At 51.1% G+C, this 17915-nt stretch overlaps 1 protein-coding gene across 1 annotated transcript; it reads left to right on the top strand.

The window, feature by feature from the left end:
- Positions 1 to 14161: 14161 nt before the first annotated feature.
- MPEG1 (macrophage expressed 1) lies at positions 14162 to 17685 on the top strand. Its single transcript, XM_073350579.1, has one exon. It carries the CDS (start codon positions 14230 to 14232, stop codon positions 16390 to 16392), a length of 2163 nt encoding a protein of 720 aa, XP_073206680.1. The 5' UTR covers positions 14162 to 14229; the 3' UTR covers positions 16393 to 17685.
- Positions 17686 to 17915: the final 230 nt, after the last annotated feature.

The following is a 17915-nucleotide window of genomic DNA, read 5'->3' as shown; positions in this document are numbered from 1 at the left end:
GAACTTTTGTATCAGTCCTCTGCACAGCTGTGATTCATCACAGGAAATCCCGCTCCTCTGACCTTCCTCTGTGTTCCTTCTGGCTCCAGCAGCCTGGTTTAACCCTCTCTCCACATGGAGGCCAGTGGAGTAAGCCCTGCAGCTGCTCACTTTATTGTGGTGGGCAAATGTACTAGTTGTCTTCAGGCAGGAAACTGGACAACATGGGAGAGTGAAGGCACAAGGAAATCTCCCTGGAACCTGAGCAATAGCCACCCCACAATAGCCACCATCCTGCAATTCCTTTCTTTGCCATTAGGGGAGGGCAGAGTGGCTGCACAGGTGGAAAAGAGAGAAAGCAGAAGCCCGGCAGTGGAAAATTCAGCTCTTAAAGGGAAGTGTGCACATGGATCATACCCACTGGGATGAGTTCCCCCCCAGCATACTTTTAACTAAGGAGAGCAATTTGGATGGGGAGGACAGAAATTGGGAAGACACACTGGTTAAAAAACAACACACAATAGCATCAATCCAGGAAGATTTTGGAAAATGTAGGGGACAATTTCCTGGTGCAAGTGCTAGAGGAACCAACTGGGGGGGAGCTTTTCTTGACCTGCTGCTCACAAACCGGGAAGAATTAGTGGGGGAAGCAAAAGTGGATGGGAATCTGGGAGGCAGTGACCATGAGTTGGTTGAGTTCAGGATCCTGACACAGGGAAGAAAGGTAAGCAGCAGAATACAGACCCTGGACTTTAGGAAAGCAGACTTCGACTCCCTCAGGAAAATGATGGGCAGGATCCCCTGGGGGACTAACATGAAGGGGAAAGGAGTCCAGGAGAGCTGGCTGTATTTCAAGGAATCCCTATTGAGGTTACAGGGACGAACCATCCCCATGTGTAGAAAGAATAGTAAATATGGCAGGCGACCAGCTTGGCTTAATGGTGAAATCCTTGCGGATCTTAAACATAAAAAAGAAGCTTACAAGAAGTGGAAGATAGGACAACTGACCAGGGAAGAGTATAATATTATTGCTCGGGCATGTAGGAATGAAATCAGGAAGGCCAAATCACACCTGGAGTTGCAGCTAGCAAGAGATATTAAGAGTAACAAGAAGGGTTTCTTCAGGTATGTTGGCAACAAGAAGAAAGCCAAGGAGAGTGTGGGCCCCTTACTGAATGAGGAAGGCAACCTAGTGAGAGAGGATGTTGAAAAAGCTAATGTACTTGTAACCCTTCTGCCCGTCAGAGTTGGCAGCAACAAGGGCCGGGTTCAATATCTAGGGGTTCCATTCCAATAACACAATGCAAACCGGCTCGAGCCCCCACCCAGTGACCTGGGACAAATCTATACCACCCCCGCTGGGCGCCTCCAAGAGGCAATACTTCCCCTCTCGCAAGCACATAGTCTGAGTGTAGCAAAAGTCTTTTAATAACAGAGAGAAACAATGTGGCATTATGTTGGGGAAACACCACCAACAGGATTCATAACACAACCCATGAGCAAAAAAAAACCCACCCCAGGCAAATTGGGGCATGCCCTTTTCCCTTTGGTTCTTGAGTCCAGCAACCCCAAATCACCCAAAGTCCCAAAAGTCCAATGCCCCAAAAGTCTCTGTCCCTGGTCAGGGCAGCCCCAGAGTTCGAAAGTTTATCTGCGGAGCTTTACCTCCCAACCTGGGTGGAAATGGGACAGGGGTAAGAGGCACCTTACGTGATCTGAAGCTGACCGCCCCATAGCGGCGCTCCACTCCGCCAGCCGCCCCACAAACTCCTTCGCTCAGCTGCGCTCCGCTCCGCCAGCCGCCCCACGAACTCCTTCGCTCAGCTGCACTCCGCTCCGCCAGCCACCCCACGAACTCCTTCGCTCAGCTGCACTCCGCTCTGCCAGCCACCCCACAAACTCCTTCACTCAGCTCCACGGCCCACAAGCAGCTCCTGCCATCCACACACTGCGCCGCATCGAACTGCTCCACAATATATCTTCAGGCTCCCCCACTACTTAACACAACACTCAGTGATTTCAGCTCTTAGGTGAACTCAGCTTATAATAGGGGAGCCCCAGTGGTGGTGCACTGTCAGCCCAAAGTGAGCTCAGCAGCCTATAACTAGACTTCTAATGAAATCAAAATTAGCTCTGATATTCCACAGTGAAGAGAGGAGGAAGTGCAATTAGCATATAAGGCCCGCACCAAGGGGCCCATGCCACCAAGTATTAATACTTGCCCCCAGCCTCTCTCCATTCACACAGTTTTGGAACCCATGACCCTTGCCTAGCGAGTGCTACTTAGTTGATGGTGAATCCCTCCATCATAACAAAAGGCCACGTGCAGTTCCAAGCACAGTTCCCATAATCAGGGTAATAACAATTTATTCTTCCCGCCCCAATAACAGAGACACTGGGGATCCCACAACAGCCAAAGTGACCATTTGGGCAGCTATGGTCTCATTCTAGGCGTGGTGGGTGTGCCTATGCAAATGAGATCGGCCCCTGAAGTTCTTTTCCACAACTTGCCACACCTCACCACCAGATGTCAGGGTGGAGCTCATCCTGACTCTGCTTACATACTCAATGCTTTTTTTGCCTCTGTCTTCACGAACAAGGTCAGCTCCCAGACTGCTGCGCTGGGCATCACAGCATGAGGAGTAGGTGGCCAGCCCTCTGTGGAGAAAGAGGTGGTTAGGGACTATTTAGAAATGCTGGACGTGCACAAGTCTATGGGGCCGGACGTGTTGCACCCGAGAGTGCTAAAGGAATTGGCAGCTGTGATTGCAGAGCCATTGGCCATTATCTTTGAAAACTCGTGGCGAACGGGTGAAGTCCCAGATGACTGGAAAAAGGGTAATGTAGTGCCAATCTTTAAAAAAGGGAAGAAGGAGGATCCTGGGAACTACAGGCCAGTCAGCCTTACCTCAGTCCTCGGAAAAATCATGGAGCAGGTCCTCAAGGAATCAATCCTGAAGCACTAACACGAGAGGAAAGTGATCAGGAACAGTCAGCATGGATTCACCAAGGGAAGGTCATGCCTGACTAATCTAATCGCCTTCTATGATGAGATTACTGGTTCTGTGGATGAAGGGGAAGCAGTGGATGTATTGTTTCTTGACTTTAGCAAAGCTTTTGACACGGTCTCCCACAGTATTCTTGTCAGCAAGTTAAAGTATGGGCTGGATGAATGCGCTATAAGGTGGGTTGAAAGTTGGCTAGATTGTCAGGCTCAACGAGTAGTGATCAATGGCTCCATGTCTAGTTGGCAGCCGGTATCAAGTGGAGTGCTCCAAGGGTCAGTCCTGGGGCCGGTTTTGTTCAATATCTTCATAAATGATCTGGAGGATGGTGTGGATTGCACTCTCAGCAAATTTGCTAAACTAGGAGGAGTGGTAGATACTCTGGAGGGCAGGGATAGGATACAGAGGGACCTAGACAAATTGGAGGATTGGGCCAAAAGAAATCTGATGAGGTTCAACAAGGATAAGTGCAGGGTCCTGCACTTAGGACGGAAAAACCCAATGCACCATTACAGACTAGGGACCGAATGGCTAGGCAGCAGTCCTGCGGAAAAGGACCTAGGGGTGACAGTGGACGAGAAGCTGGATATGAGTCAGCAGTGTGCCCTTGTTGCCAAGAAAGCCAATGGCATTTTGGGTTGTATAAGTAGGGGCATAGCCAGCAGATTGAGGGATGTGATCGTTCCCCTCTGTTCGACATTGGTGAGGCCTCATCTGGAGTACTGTGTCCAGTTTTGGGCCCCACACTACAAGAAGGATGTGGATAAATTGGAGAGAGTCCAGCTAAGGGCAACAAAAATTATTAGGGGTCTGGAACACATGACTTATGAGGAGAGGCTGAGGGAACTGGGATTGTTTTGTCTGCAGAAGAGAAGAATAAGGGCGGATTTGATAGCTGCTTTCAACTACCTGAGAGGTGGTTCCAAAGAGGATGGTTCTAGACTATTCTCAGTGGTAGAAGAGGACAGGACAAGGAGTAATGGTCTAAAGTTGCAGTGGGGGTTGGATATTAGGAAAAACTTCTTCACTAGGAGGGTGGTGAAACACTGGAATGCGTTACCTAGGGAGGTGGTAGAATCTCCTTCCTTAGAAGTTTTTAAGGTCAGGCTTGACAAAGCCCTGGCTGGGATGATTTAATTGGGGATTGGTCCTGCTTTGAGCAGGGGGTTGGACTAGATGACCTCCTGAGGTCCCTTCCAACCCTGATATTCTCTGATTCTATGATTCTATGAGATGGTCGAGTTCAGGATCCTGACACAAGGAAGAAAGGAACGCAGCAGAATACGGACCGTGGACTTCAGAAAAGCAGACTTTGACTCCCTCAGGGAACTGATGGGCAAGATCCCCTGGGAGAATAACATGAGGGGGAAAGGAGTCCAGGAGAGCTGGCTGTATTTTAAAGAATCCTTATTGAGGTTACAGGGACAAACCATCGCCATGTGTAGAAAGACTAGTAAATATGGCAGGCGACCAGCTTGGCTTAACAGTGAAGTCCTTGCTGATCTTAAATACAAAAAAGAAGCTTACAAGAAGTGGAAGGTTGGACAAATGACCAGGGATGAGTATAAAAATATTGCTCGGGCATGCAGGAGTAATATCAGGAAGGCCAAATCACACCAGGAGTTGCAGCGAGCAAGAGATGTTAAGAGTAACAAGAAGGGTTTCTTCAGGTATGTTAGCAACAAGAAGAAAGTCAAGGAAAGTGTGGGTCCCTTACTGAATGAGGGAGGCAACCTAGTGAGAGAGGATGTGGAAAAAGCTAATGTACTCAATGCTTTTTTTGCCTCTGTCTTCACGAACAAGGTCAGCTCCCAGACTACTGCACTGGGCAGCACAGCATGGGGAGGAGGTGACCAGCCCTCTGTGGAGAAAGAAGTGGTTTGGCACTATTTAGAAAAGCTGGACATGCACAAATCCATGGAGCCGGATGCGCTGCATCCGAGAGTGCTAAAGGAGTTGGCGGATGTGATTGCAGAGCCATTGGCCATTATCTTTGAAAACTCGTGGCGAACGGGTGAAGTCCCAGGTGACTGGAAAAAGGGTAATGTAGTGCCAATCTTTAAAAAAGGGAAGAAGGAGGATCCTGGGAACTACAGGCCAGTCAGCCTCACCTCAGTCCCCGGAAAAATCATGGAGCAGGTCCTCAAGGAATCAATCCTGAAGCACTTACACAAGAGGAAAGTGATCAGGAACAGTCAGCATGGATTTACAGAGGTGCTTCTTTTACTTTTTCTTTATAATAAAGTTCTGTTTTTAAAAACCTGATTGGTGTAAAAACCCAAGGGTCTGGTCTGTGCTCACCTTGTTTACCTATTTGGTTGGTATATGATTCTCAAGCCTCCCCAGGAAAGGGGGGTGAAGCGGCTTGGGGGGATATTTTGGGGAAACAGGAACTCCAAGTGCTCCTTTTCCTGAATCTTTGTCTAACTCACTTGGTGTTGGCAGCAATCCCGGCCAAGGACAAGGAAGAATTTGTGCCTTGGGAAAGTTTTTAACCTAAGCTGGTAGAAATAAGCTTAGGAGGTCTTTCTTGCGGGTCCCCACATCTGTACCCTAGAGTTCAGAGTGGGGAGGGAACCCTGACAGATGCTAACTAGGAGCAAGAATAAAACAGTCTTTTTTGCTATGTTTGGAAAGTGCGTCACAAGGGATGAGAGAACGGCAGAAGCTCCGACTCGGACCATGTGGCAGTGAGAAGGAACTGAAGGCGCGGCCAGTTGGCCCCATCCCTTGGTTGAAACCATGAAGCAGTACAAGGGCGCATGCGCAGACCAACGGACACGACTACTTTGAACAGCTCCGGCTCTGGGCACGTGGCTCATACCCCTCCAGTGGACTACAATAGGGACCATCACTCGAAGAAGAAGCGGAGAAAGGAAGCGAAGCAGCAGCAGTAAGAACGGGGTGGCCCTGTGTCAGAGACCAGGACATGGGCGGATGTGCCTAGTGGTTGGAACAGGAGTCAATGGGCAGGAAGAGGAACCCAAGGTCAGAACTGGAGCCAGAGGCCAGATGTCAGAGTGAAGTCAGAAATTGGAGCCGACGGTCAGGACCAGGTTACCCGCAAAGCAGAGCTGGGTGTGAGGCAAGGGCGGGGCTGGGAACAAACAGGCACAGGAGACAGCACCAGCACTGGGCAATCGCTAGTGTGAGCAGCTGCTGGGTTCAAGAGCACAGCCTGCTAGCTTCCTCCGCCACTCAGATGGGGCCCGCTGTCAGGCGGTCTAGCGGATGCAGCTCATTAGGCTGTCAGGAGACTGAGCCACCCCAGCTGCAGGGCCTTAGTCCTGACATCCTGGGAGGAGCCTAGAAAGAAGTCCTGGCTCAGGGTTGCTGGCTGAAAGCAGCTTGGGCCTGTGAACAAGAACCCTGTCTTCAGTTACTTTGGTTCCTTCTGTGGGCAGGGTCTGTGGCTTGTAAATTAACCCGTTTGCTGGCTATTCAGGTCACAAGGGGTCACACCCAAATGTGCTCCTGAAAGGGCTCCGACAGGGTGAAAATGTGGGCGCAGCAGCGTGTCCGGCTAGCAGAAGTCGGGCAGCCTGTGGGCCAGGTCTACACGGACAAGCTGAGCGGCACAGCTGTACCGATGCCCCTGCGCTGCTGTAAGCTCACTCGTGGAGCCGCTCCACGCCGACAGCAGAGAGCTCTTCTGTCAACAGCATCAAACCAGCTGGACGTGCGGCAGCAGCATTGCTGGCCGGAGAGTATCCCCCACCCACATAGCGCTGTGCGCACGAGCGCTTGTCGGAAACACTTATGTTGCTCGGGGCGGGGGGTGTTTTATTCACACCCTTGAGCGACAAAAGTTTTGCCAACATAAGTGCTAGAGACACAGTCTATACAGGTACAGACACAGTCCTAGAGAAGAAGATTCATTTCATCTTGGGGGTAGGTGTCAAACCTCAGTTCCACCCTGAGATTGGGGTGTGGATCTCTCCAGTGCCCCTATTTATACAACCCAAAATGCCGTTAGCCTTCTTGGCAACAAGGGCACACTGCTGACTCATGTCAAGCTTCTTGTCCACTGAAACTGGTAGGTCCTTTTCTGCAGAACTGCTGCCTAGCCATTCAGTCCCGAGTCTGTAGCAGTGCATGAGATTCTTCCATCCTAAGTGCAGGACTCTCCAACATTGGGTCACATTCACAGGGCTCACCAGCACAGCTTGGCTGCTTTGAACGTCTGTTTTCACATGGCCTAATGCAAGGTCAGGCATCTAGGCATAGATCGGACGGAGACAACGGTGGGACTGGCTCATGGAAAGCAGCAGCACTGAAAAGGGCTTCAGGATCATGGCAGATAATCAGCTGAACATGAGCTGCCAGGGCAATGCTGTAGGCAAGAAGGCAAATGCAAACCTTGGCTATGTAAGCGGGAATATCAACTTGGAGTCGGGACGTGGTGTTACCTTTGTGCATTAGCGAGACCATGACTGGCTACTGTGTCCACTTCTGGCATCCCCAAGAAGGATGATGAAAAATTGGAAAGGGTTCAGAAAAGAGCTACAAGAGTGATCTGAGGTCTGTAAAATCTTATAGGGTATGTCTGCACAGCCAGGATCCAGGAGCCTCCGAGCCCAGCTCAACAGACTTGGGCTCGCACAACGGTGCTAAAAAAAGCTGTGTAGACAGTGGTGTTCAGTTGCGGCTTGGGCTCTGAAGCCCACCCCAATCCCTAAGCTTCTGAGCCCACAAAGTGACAACATCTGCACAGCTGTTTTTAGTGCCCTAGCAAGAGCCCTGCGAACCCAAGTCTGCCAACTCGGAGGCTCGCTGTCATGGGCTGTGTAGACATACCTGTTGTGACATATAGGTTGCGCAATCCATCTTGTTTATCCCCAAGAAGGTTAAGAGGTGACTTGATCATGGTCTATAGGTACCTACATGCTACATGGGTACCTACATATTTCTTTTATGTGATCGGAGGGCTCTGTGAGGGCAGAGAGCCCTTGTAGCTGATCTTCCACCAATGATATTATCCCTTCTGTTTCATTCACCGTCTCTGTCAGTGCTTGAGAAGAGTTAATTGAGGTAACAGTGGTACTGTGAGCATTGTGGCCTTGACATCTACTGTGTCTGCAGCAATTTTCTCCAGCAGGGCCATCAGCCTCTTGTTCAGGAGGTGGAGGTGTGAGCTCCATTTTTCATGTTTCTGGGCTATTTGTAGAGTAGTCTATTTGTCAGTAGACAAATCGTTGCCTGGTGACTTTCTGGAGATTTTGGGACACTTGTTCCTTTAGGGGAGGGGGGTCAGGAGGGGTCCTGGACTCTGGCTGGAAATGAATGTTAGCAGACAGCTCTGGAACTCATGGGATCCGTTCCTCCATGCCACACAGCACCCCCTGGAGTTTTGTTTTCTTTTTTTTAAAGATACCAAGGTCAGAAGGGACCATTATGATAATCTAGTCTGACCTCCTGCACAATGCGGGCCACAGAATCTCACCCACCCACCCCTGCGATAAACCTCTCACCTATGTCTGAGCTATTGAAGTCCACAAATCGTGGTTTAAAGACTTCAAGGAGCAGAGAATCCTCCAGCAAGTGACCCATGCCCCATGCTACAGAGGAAGGCAAAAACCTTCAGGGCCTCTTCCAATCTGCCCTGGAGGAAAATTCCTTCCCGACCCCAAATCTGGCGATCAGCAAAACCCTGAGCATATGGGCAAGATTCACCAGCCAGATACCCAGGAAAGAATTCTCTGTAGTAACTCAGATTCCACCTCATCTAACAACCCATCACAGGCCATTGGGCCTATTTACCATGAATAGTTAAAGATCAATTAATTGCCAAAATCATGTTATCCCATCATACCATCTCCTCCATAAACTTATCAAGTTTAATCTTGAAGCCAGACAGGTCTTTTGCCCCCACTGCTTCCCTTGGAAGGCTGTTCCAAAACTTCACTCCTCTGATGGTTAGAAACTTTCATCTAATTTCAAGTCTAAACTTCCTGATGACCAGTTTATATCCATTTGTTCTTGTGTCCACATTGGTACTGATCTTAAATAATTCCTCTCCCTCTCCGGTATTTATCCCTCTGATATATTTACAGAGAGCAATCATATCTCCCCTCAACCTTCTTTTGGTTAGGCTAAACAAGCCAAGCTCCTTGAGTCTCCTTTCATAAGACAGGTTTTCCATTCCTCGGATCATCCTAGTAGCCCTTCTCTGAACCTGTTCCAGTCTGAATTCATCCTTCTTAAACATGGGAGACCAGAACTGCACACAGTACTCCAGGTGAGGTCTCACCAGTGCCTTGTATAATGGTACTAAAACCTCCTTATCTCTACTGGAAATACCTCACCTAATGCATCCCAAGACCGCTTTAGCTTTTTTCACGGCCATATCACATTGGTGGCTCATAGTCATCCTGTGATCAACCAATACTCCATGGTCCTTCTCCTCCTCTGTTACTTCTAATTGATGCATCCCCAGCTTATAACTAAAATTCTTGTTATTAATCTCTTTAAATGCATGACCTTACACTTCTCACTATTAAATTTCATCCTATTACTCCAGTTTACAAGGTCATCCAGATCTTCCTGTATGATTTCCCGGTCTCTCTCTAAATTGGCAATACCTCCCAGCTTTGTATCATCCGCAAACTTAATTAGCACACTCCCACTTTTTGTGCCAAGGTCCATAATAAAAAGATTAAATAAGATTGGTCCCAAAACCTATCCCTGAGGAACTCCACTGGTAACCTCCCTCCAGCCTGACAGTTCACCTTTCAGTAGGACCCACTGTAGTCTCCCTGTTAACCAAGAAGGTTTATGACAGGAGAAGGCTTTTTAATTTAGCAGACAGAATGAGACACACTAGTTTTAAGCAGAAGCTAGACCAATTCAAACTGGGAATAATATGCAAATATTTACTAATGAGAGTAATTAACCACTGGGACAACTTAACTAGGGACATGGTAGTTTCTCAATTTCAGTCTTTAAGTGTAGGCTTTTGTGGATCACAAAACTTAATATGCGTCAACAATGTGAGGCCATTGTGAACAGGCTGATATTCTGGGGTGTATTAACAACAGTGTTGTATGCAAGACACGATAAGTAATTGTCCTACTCTACTGAGCACAGGTAAGGCCTCAGCTGTAGTTCTGTGTCCAATTCTGGGCATCACAGCTTAGGAAGCATGTGAACAAATTGGAGAGAGTCCAGAGGAGAGCAACAAAAATGATAAACAGTTTCGAAAGTCTGACCTCTGGAGAAAGATTTAAAAAACGGGACATGTTTAGTCTTGAGAAAAGACGACTGAGCAGGGACCTAATAACCACTATTTTCTGGGCTGTTATAAAGGGATGGTGATCAGGTGTTCTCCAGGTCCTCTGAAAGTGGGAGAAGAAGTAATAGGTTTAACCTGCAGCAAGGGATATTTAAGTCAGATATTAAGAAAAATTTTCTAACTATCAGGTTAAGCTCTGGAACAGGTTTCCAAGGGAGGTTGCTGAATTCCTCTCACTGGAGGTGTTGGACAAACAGCAGCCAGGGATGGTCTGGTCTGGATTTACTTGGTCCCACCTCAGCACAGGAGACTGGACTTGATGACATCTCAAGTTCCTTTCCAGCCCTTCATTTCTACAATACTGTCACTATTAGCTTAAAAGTAGGGTGACCATATGTCCCGTTTTTAAGCTCTGTCCTGGCTGTCCCAACGTTGTTTACAGAAGTGGGCATTTGTCCCATTTGCTCTTGCCAGAGGGGCAGCTGGCAAGAGCAAACAAACAAATCCCCAATTTACAAAACAAGTCAGGTGGGTCCCCCTTCTCCAGGCTCCCAGTCACCTCAGACACCCTCCATCCTGGCTCTGCTCCAGCCACAAGCCCCTGCCTTCCCCGCCCGCTCTTCTCGTGGCTCCTCGTACCCACCACAGACCATGACACATGGGTTGGACTAGATGACCTTCTGGGGTCCCTTCCAACCCTGATATTCTATGATTCTATGACTTCAAAGCCGCCCCCTTAATGCAGCATCTGAGCACTTCAGAGTCTCTGCTGCATGTACCCTCGCACCCCTGGCGAGGCAGGCCAGTGCTGTTATCCCCATGGTACAGCTGGGAACAGAGAGACTTGGGGATCTGCTGCAGGTCTGTGGCAGCGTGGGGAACTGAACCCTGGGTCACTGGGGGTGCCACCTTCAGTTAGACCCACTGGGTGGCTAATTCCACACGTTGTTACGCGTGTGTATTTCCCACGGTAACATGCCTGCTGCCCCCTCTGCTCTGGCATCGTGACTCTAATCTCAGCCCAGGGCAGAGGGGAGGCCCTGAGTGGGGCGGGGCTGGAGAGAAAGCCTGCCCTGCCCTCACCTAGCCCCATGGGTAGGGCTCTACCAAATTCACGGCCGTGAAAAACTCATCACAGACCTTGAAATCTGGTCTCCCCCCATGAAAACTGGTCTTTTGTGTACTTTTACTCTATATTGTAGGGTACTATGGAGTAAAAGTATGCAAAAGTACATAGCATTTCTCAAACTGGGGGTCTCGATCCAAAAGGGGATCGCTAGCCTATTGTGTGGGGTGGGGCGGACACGCTATTGCCACTCTTACTTTTGCTCTGCCTTCAGAGCTGGGTGGCCGTAGAGCAGCGGCTGCTGGGCAGGCGCCCGTCTCCGAAGGCAGCGCTGCCACCTGCATAAGAGCAGAAATAAGGGTGGTGATACGGCACCCCCCTAGAATAGCCTTGCAACCCCCCGTTTGGGTGGGGACCCCCAGCGTGAGAAAGGCTGACGTAAGGACTTTACATGTTTATATTTTGCCATTTTTAAATACCTATTTCTGCTGTGTTACAACACCATGAAAATCAAGATTTAAATATCTGAAACCATGAAATTCAAGATTTTTAAAATGCTATGACCGTGAAATTTACCAAAATGGACCGTGAATTTGGTAGGGCCCTACCCATGGGGTTGGGACTAGGGCTTCACTCTGGGCATTGCAACCTAGGGCACAGGGTTGCAGTGCTATACAGGAGCCTTTCTGTCACGGTAGAGGGGTAAGCGGGCCAAATTTGAGTGACTGGCATTGTGACATAGCACACAGGGTCACAGCACCATGCAGCACTGTGCATCACATTGCAACGCCCAGCGCGAGGAGCCAGGCCCAGCCCAGGGGACAGGAGCCACTGCTGCCAGCTGAGTGCGGGGTGGGCGCGGTCTCCAGCCCGGCGTGAAAATTCGTGTTGTACCCCATGTACATCCATTGCATAATATGCTTTAAAAGGTGCCACGCCTGCACCAAACAGCCACCTCCTGCCCACATTAGCTCCGTCACTGCTCAATCCTCTGGTCACGGGGCCTGCATCTGACTGGGTGCTAACTCAGCGCCTGGTAACGAGTCAGCAGGTTCGTTACACTACAGAGTCCCCATCCCAACCACAGCCTCAGAGCGCTACTGCAATACAATTAGCAGGGCCTGATTGGTTGATGGGGTCAAGCACCCCCTGCTCCAGTTGGAGGCCATAGCATTTGCTCAGCATCTCTTGTGGGGTTGGGGAAAACCCAGGCCCTGGCTGGCTATATAGTTGGGCAATCAGAAGTAGGACTTAGGCTCTTACTGGGCAGGGATCACAGCCATCTGTCAAGGAGAGAACGCAACTTCCCCTCCCTCACGTGCTCCATAGCTCTCCCTTGAAGTGAAATTGCAGCTCAGCAGCGTGACTCACTGGAAGAGAAAAATCTTTTGTTCCATGGCTGCATCGACTTGCTGACCACAGGTCAGCAGCAACACAGCTCGGGTCAGGAGTGAAGCCAACCGTGGGGCTACGCCTGATTCCTGGCCCAGGGGTGCTGTGTAGCAATACTAAGGGGCAGCAGTGGAGATGGATGAGGGTATAAACAGCGGAATAGCAGGGCGGAATTAAGGGGCAATGGCAGAGCTGGGTGTGGGAAGCCCAGGGCTGGGGTAGCAGAGGGCTGAAGATCAGGATTGAGGGGCACCTGAGAAGCTGGGACTGGAATAGAGGAAGCCACTGTAGGTCAGTATAGAGGTCCACTGGCAAAGATGCTGGCACTGCAAAGGGACTGGCCCCTAATCAGCACTCACAGCCCCTGCATTGCACTCCAGAGCCCCAGAAAGCAAGCCTGGGCCTGGGGTGATGGCACAGCAGCGAGAGTGAAAGTGCACTCACAGCCCTTCCCCACAAGGGCTCTGCAAAGAAGTGAACGGTCTCCTACATCATTCCCTGTCCCAGTGATACCTGATCCCTCGTTCCTTCCCTCCTCCCACCCCTGTAACTTTGTCTATGCCTCCCCTGGGGCAAAGCACCCCGCCCCACCCCCACACACACAGTTCACTTTTGCCAAACCACCTCTCTCCCCCGTCACATCTGCCTCTTGCACTTAGTTAAACTCAACACAGTATAGGCAAGTGCAGGTGCAGAAACTGGGTAACACCAGAGTCCCTCCTCCAGACCCCTTGTCAGCAAGTCCCACCCACAAGTGGACTGTGGAGGTGGGGTAGGGCAGGGACCTTGTCCCATTACCCTGTTACAGCAGGCATCACCGGAGAACGCTGTAATAGTCTTCCCCGTTCTGACTGTGTGAGCAAGTTTTTAGTGTCAGAAGACATGAATGGCGTGGTAGCTTTTGGGCGATGCTACGTTCTTAGAACAGAGACCTGTGCAAGCAACAGGAGAGTTTGCTGACTGACTTGGGCTCCCATTGGAGTCAATTGCTGAGGTGGAGTTTCTCCCTGGGACCCTAGCATTTATGCTAGGCTGAGGTTCCTGGGAGAAGGAGTTGCTCTACATGGTGTTTATGACCACCCCACTTCCAGGCCTGTATGTAAATATAGCAAATGATGCTCACTGCTGCAGCGTCTGGGTGGAATCTGATTTCTCCTGCTCTGGGAAGGCCTCAGCAGCTGCTCCCACTCAGCAGCTGGGCAACACTGGTGTCAGACTGGAAGACAGGTGGGAGAAGATGGGGCAATAATCCATTGCTGTAGAGCCCCTAGCACACTTTGGGCATTGTAACAATCAGGGAATAGCAATCTCCTGCCACCATGATGAGCAAGGCAGAGGGCTCTGCTGGCTCTCCCTCTGTCAGCTCCACCTATATCCTCCGGCCGTCTAATTCTGACAGGGATCCACTCTCACTTCTCTCTTTCTAAACACTAACTGGAGCACAGAAAGGAGGAACTCTCAGACAGCTGGGCTCAGAGCTGCTAAGCCACCAGCACGTATTGACAGCTCCCTCCTCTTCGCTCGGACAGCTACATCTTCCAAGCGCTGCCCCAGCCATGAACAAGTTGCTGGGGGCTCTCCTCTCTTGGAGCCTGGTGGCCTGGGTGCAAGGAGCAGAGAAGCCTCCAGGGCCGCCAGCTGCTGCAGGGTTTCAGGAGTGTAAGAAAGCCCTAAAGCTCCCTGGGCTGGAGGTACTGCCGGGCGGGGGCTGGGACAACCTCAGGAACCTGGATATGGGGAGAGTGATCAGTCTGGGCTACTCGCTGTGCAAAACCACAGAGGACGGGTCCTACATCATCCCAGATGAGGTCTTCACCATCCCCCGCAAGCAGAGCAACCTGGAGATCAACTCGGAGATCATAGAATCTTGGATGGACTACCAGAGCACCACCGCCGCCTCGGTCAACACAGAGGTCTCCCTCTTCTCCTCTCTCAACGGCAAGTTCTCCAGCGACTTCCGCAAGATGAAGACCCACCAGGTGAAGGACCAAGCCATGACCACGCGGGTTCAGGTCAGAAATCTGGTCTACACTGCCAAGTTTGACCCCGGGGCAGCCCTGGACAAGGGCTTCCGTCAGCAGCTGGTGACCATCGCTGGGCACCTGGAGAACAACCAGAGCCGGATGGCAGACTACTTGGCAGAGGTACTGGTGCTGAACTACGGTACCCATGTCATTACCTCACTGGATGCTGGCGCCAGCCTGTTGCAAGAGGATCAGATCAAATCCACCTTCGTCCAGGATAACATGTCCACACGGAGTGCCATTACCGCCTCGGCTGGGGCCTCCTTCCACAGCATCATCAACTTCAGCATCAGTGGGTCACTGAGCATGGAGAACTCCTTCACCAAACAGTACCTGTCCAACCGCACCAACTCCAGGGTGGAGAGCATTGGTGGCGTGCCCTTCTACCCAGGGATCACCCTCAAGGCCTGGCAAGAGGGCACCACCAACCAGCTGGTGGCTATTGACCGCTCTGGCTTGCCCTTGTATTTCTTCATCACGCCCAGCAGCCTGCCGGAGCTACCCAGCCCCACAGTGAAGAAGCTTTCCCGGAGGGTGGAGTTGGCCGCCCGCCGCTACTACACCTTCAACACCTACCCCGGCTGCACCGACACCACCTCGCCAAACTTCAATTTCCACGCCAACACCGACGATGGCTCCTGCAAAGCGGCTGAGACCAACTTTACCTTGGGGGGTACCTACCAGGAGTGCGTCCCGCTGGGGGGCCCAGATGCACCAGTCCTCTGCCAGGGGCTAGAACACAGGAACCCGCTCACCGGGGCATTCTCCTGCCCTGTGGGGTACACCCCAGTGCGGCTGAGCACCCAGGAGCGGGAGGAAGGCTACAGCCACCTGGAGTGCTACAGCTCCTGTATGCTGGGGCTGTTCTGCAAGAGAGTGTGCAAGGATGTGTTCTGGCTGTCCAAGGTCCAGTTCAGCGCCTTCTGGTGCATGGCAAGAAGCCAGGTCCCTGAGAACTTGGGGTACCTCTTTGGGGGTCTCTTCAGCTCTCGGAGCGCCAATCCCTTGACCAACGCCCAGTCTTGCCCCTCCGGCTTCTTTCAGCTGAGGCTCTTTGACCAGCTCCAGCTGTGTGTCAGCAGAGACTACGAGATGGGGCACAGGTACTCTGTGCCCTTTGGGGGGCTCTTCAGCTGTGAGGCAGGGAACCCCCTGGTGGGGGCCCACCAGGGGACCGTGGATGACCCCTACCTGAAGCGCTGCCCGGCGGGATTCAGCCAGCACCTGGCTCTGATCAGCGATGGCTGCCAAGTGGAGTACTGCGTCCAGTCCGGGATCTTCACCGGAGGAGCCCTGCCCCCAGCACAGCTCCCTCCCTACACCCGTCCACCCGCCATGACCCTGGTGGGCATTGACACCGTCCAGGTGACCAATGCCAATGGAGAGCGCTCCTGGGTCAAAGATGCCCAGACCCAGATGTGGCGGCTTGGGGATCCCGCTGAGACGCGACGCACTGCAGGGCTGGGTGGTGGAGGGGGCCTGTCGGGCAAGGAGACAGCCGGCGTCACAGTGGCTGTCACCACTGGCCTGGCCATCCTCATTGCCCTGGCTATCTACAGCTCCCGGAGGTACAAGGCCAGGGGTTACCACACGGTGGAAGAGGGACAGAGCCTGGTCCCAGACAGCTCTGCGTATGGCACTGCTGCTGAGCTGGGGGAGAGATGCCAGCCAGACCCGGAGAGCCAGACAGGTTAACTCCCACTGGCTCCTACTGGGAAAAGCCCCCTCCGGCCCCAGGCACAGCAACAAGCTTCCTGCTGCGCAGAACCGTGAGCTCCCCCACTCCCAGGCTGTAGCTGTGTCCCCACTGCATTATTAGCTTGAGCTGCAACCCACCCCCCACCAGCCAGCCCCCTGGAGCTAGAGATGTGTGTGCGCAGGAGTCAGGTCAGGGGTAACCCTTGATCCCATCTCAGGGTGACACTGGAGTGGAGTCAGTTCCTGGCTGTGCTCTGAGACACCAAGCAATTAGCTGCAGAGACAGTGAGGGCAACTCCCTGGCCTTCCCCAAGGGCCGACCTGTTGGGGTGGAATTAACCCAGCAGGGTGGTGGGGAACAAGCAGCCCATGGACGTGGGTCAGCTGTGATCAGGCTGGGGCTGCCTTGCAGCGATGTGAAAGAGGACCGGAAAGGGGGCAGCCTGTGACCCAGGCACTACACAATGCGGGGATCACTCTAAATACACCCTGTGACACTGCACCCCTTATTCATCATAGAAATATTATGTTATGATTATGGCATAATTATGATGCATTTTGTACAAGATAAGTCATGTGAGGTGTCATTGGAAAAGTGATGATTTGCTGAATATGATTATCCTAGTTGTATGGATGTATCATTTTTGTATCTGAAGTTATGAATATTGACTAGGAATCTGTATTTCAATCCTGCTTACTCTGGGTGACACCCACAATTAGCCTTTCTGGTACAACAATGAAGAAGCTAGACAGTGCCGGTGGCCCATCAGCAAAGACAATGGACCCTGTAAGAACTTAACCTTCCTGTGAATGTTCCAGACAGCCTGTAAGTAATGGCTGCTATGACTCAGCAAGGTATGCAAGGGCCTGTGACAAGGTCACATGTCTCTAGACTCCATCTTGGGATTTCAGTGTTTTTCCGCAAACTGAAGTTTGGGACAAAGGGTTCCCACCGTATGCTAAAGCTATATTAGGCAGGGAGTGACATCATCATCTGGGGTTCTTCACTCCCCACACAATAATACTCCTGGAAACACCAAAGGAACAAAGACTGAACTGGGGAAAGTGCTGGACCCAGGGTAAAGAAATTTCTAGCCTGTGTATGGAAGACCTGGGGATTCCAATCTGTAAAGCAAGTGCAGCTTGCCCCTTAAGAGTCTGCAGCCTGCTTGTACCATCTCTTAGGGTGAGAAACTGCTAATGCATATTCAATCTAGCTAGTGTGTTAAACTTAGTTTGCGGTTTTGTTTATTTGCTAGGTAATCTGCTTTGATCTGTTTGCTATCACTTATAATCACTTAAAATCTTTTGTAGTTAATAAACATGTTTTATCTAAACCAGTGAATTTTGACTGAAGTGTTTGGGGAAAAATCTCAACTCAGTTAATAGAAATCTGTGCATGGTTCTCTTCATATTGAGGGACAGGTGGACTGGGTATTAAACCCATATACTGGTCAGATTTGATCAGGGCAGGATGGTACAGCTCTGGGGTCCCAGGCTGGGCAGCTGGGGGTGTTTTG

The sequence above is a fragment of the Lepidochelys kempii genome, chromosome 6, assembly GCF_965140265.1.
Source record: "Lepidochelys kempii isolate rLepKem1 chromosome 6, rLepKem1.hap2, whole genome shotgun sequence".
Classification (NCBI taxonomy): Eukaryota; Metazoa; Chordata; order Testudines; family Cheloniidae; genus Lepidochelys; species Lepidochelys kempii.
Note: the sequence above shows the minus strand (reverse complement) of the source record. Positions and strands in the feature narration are given on the sequence as shown.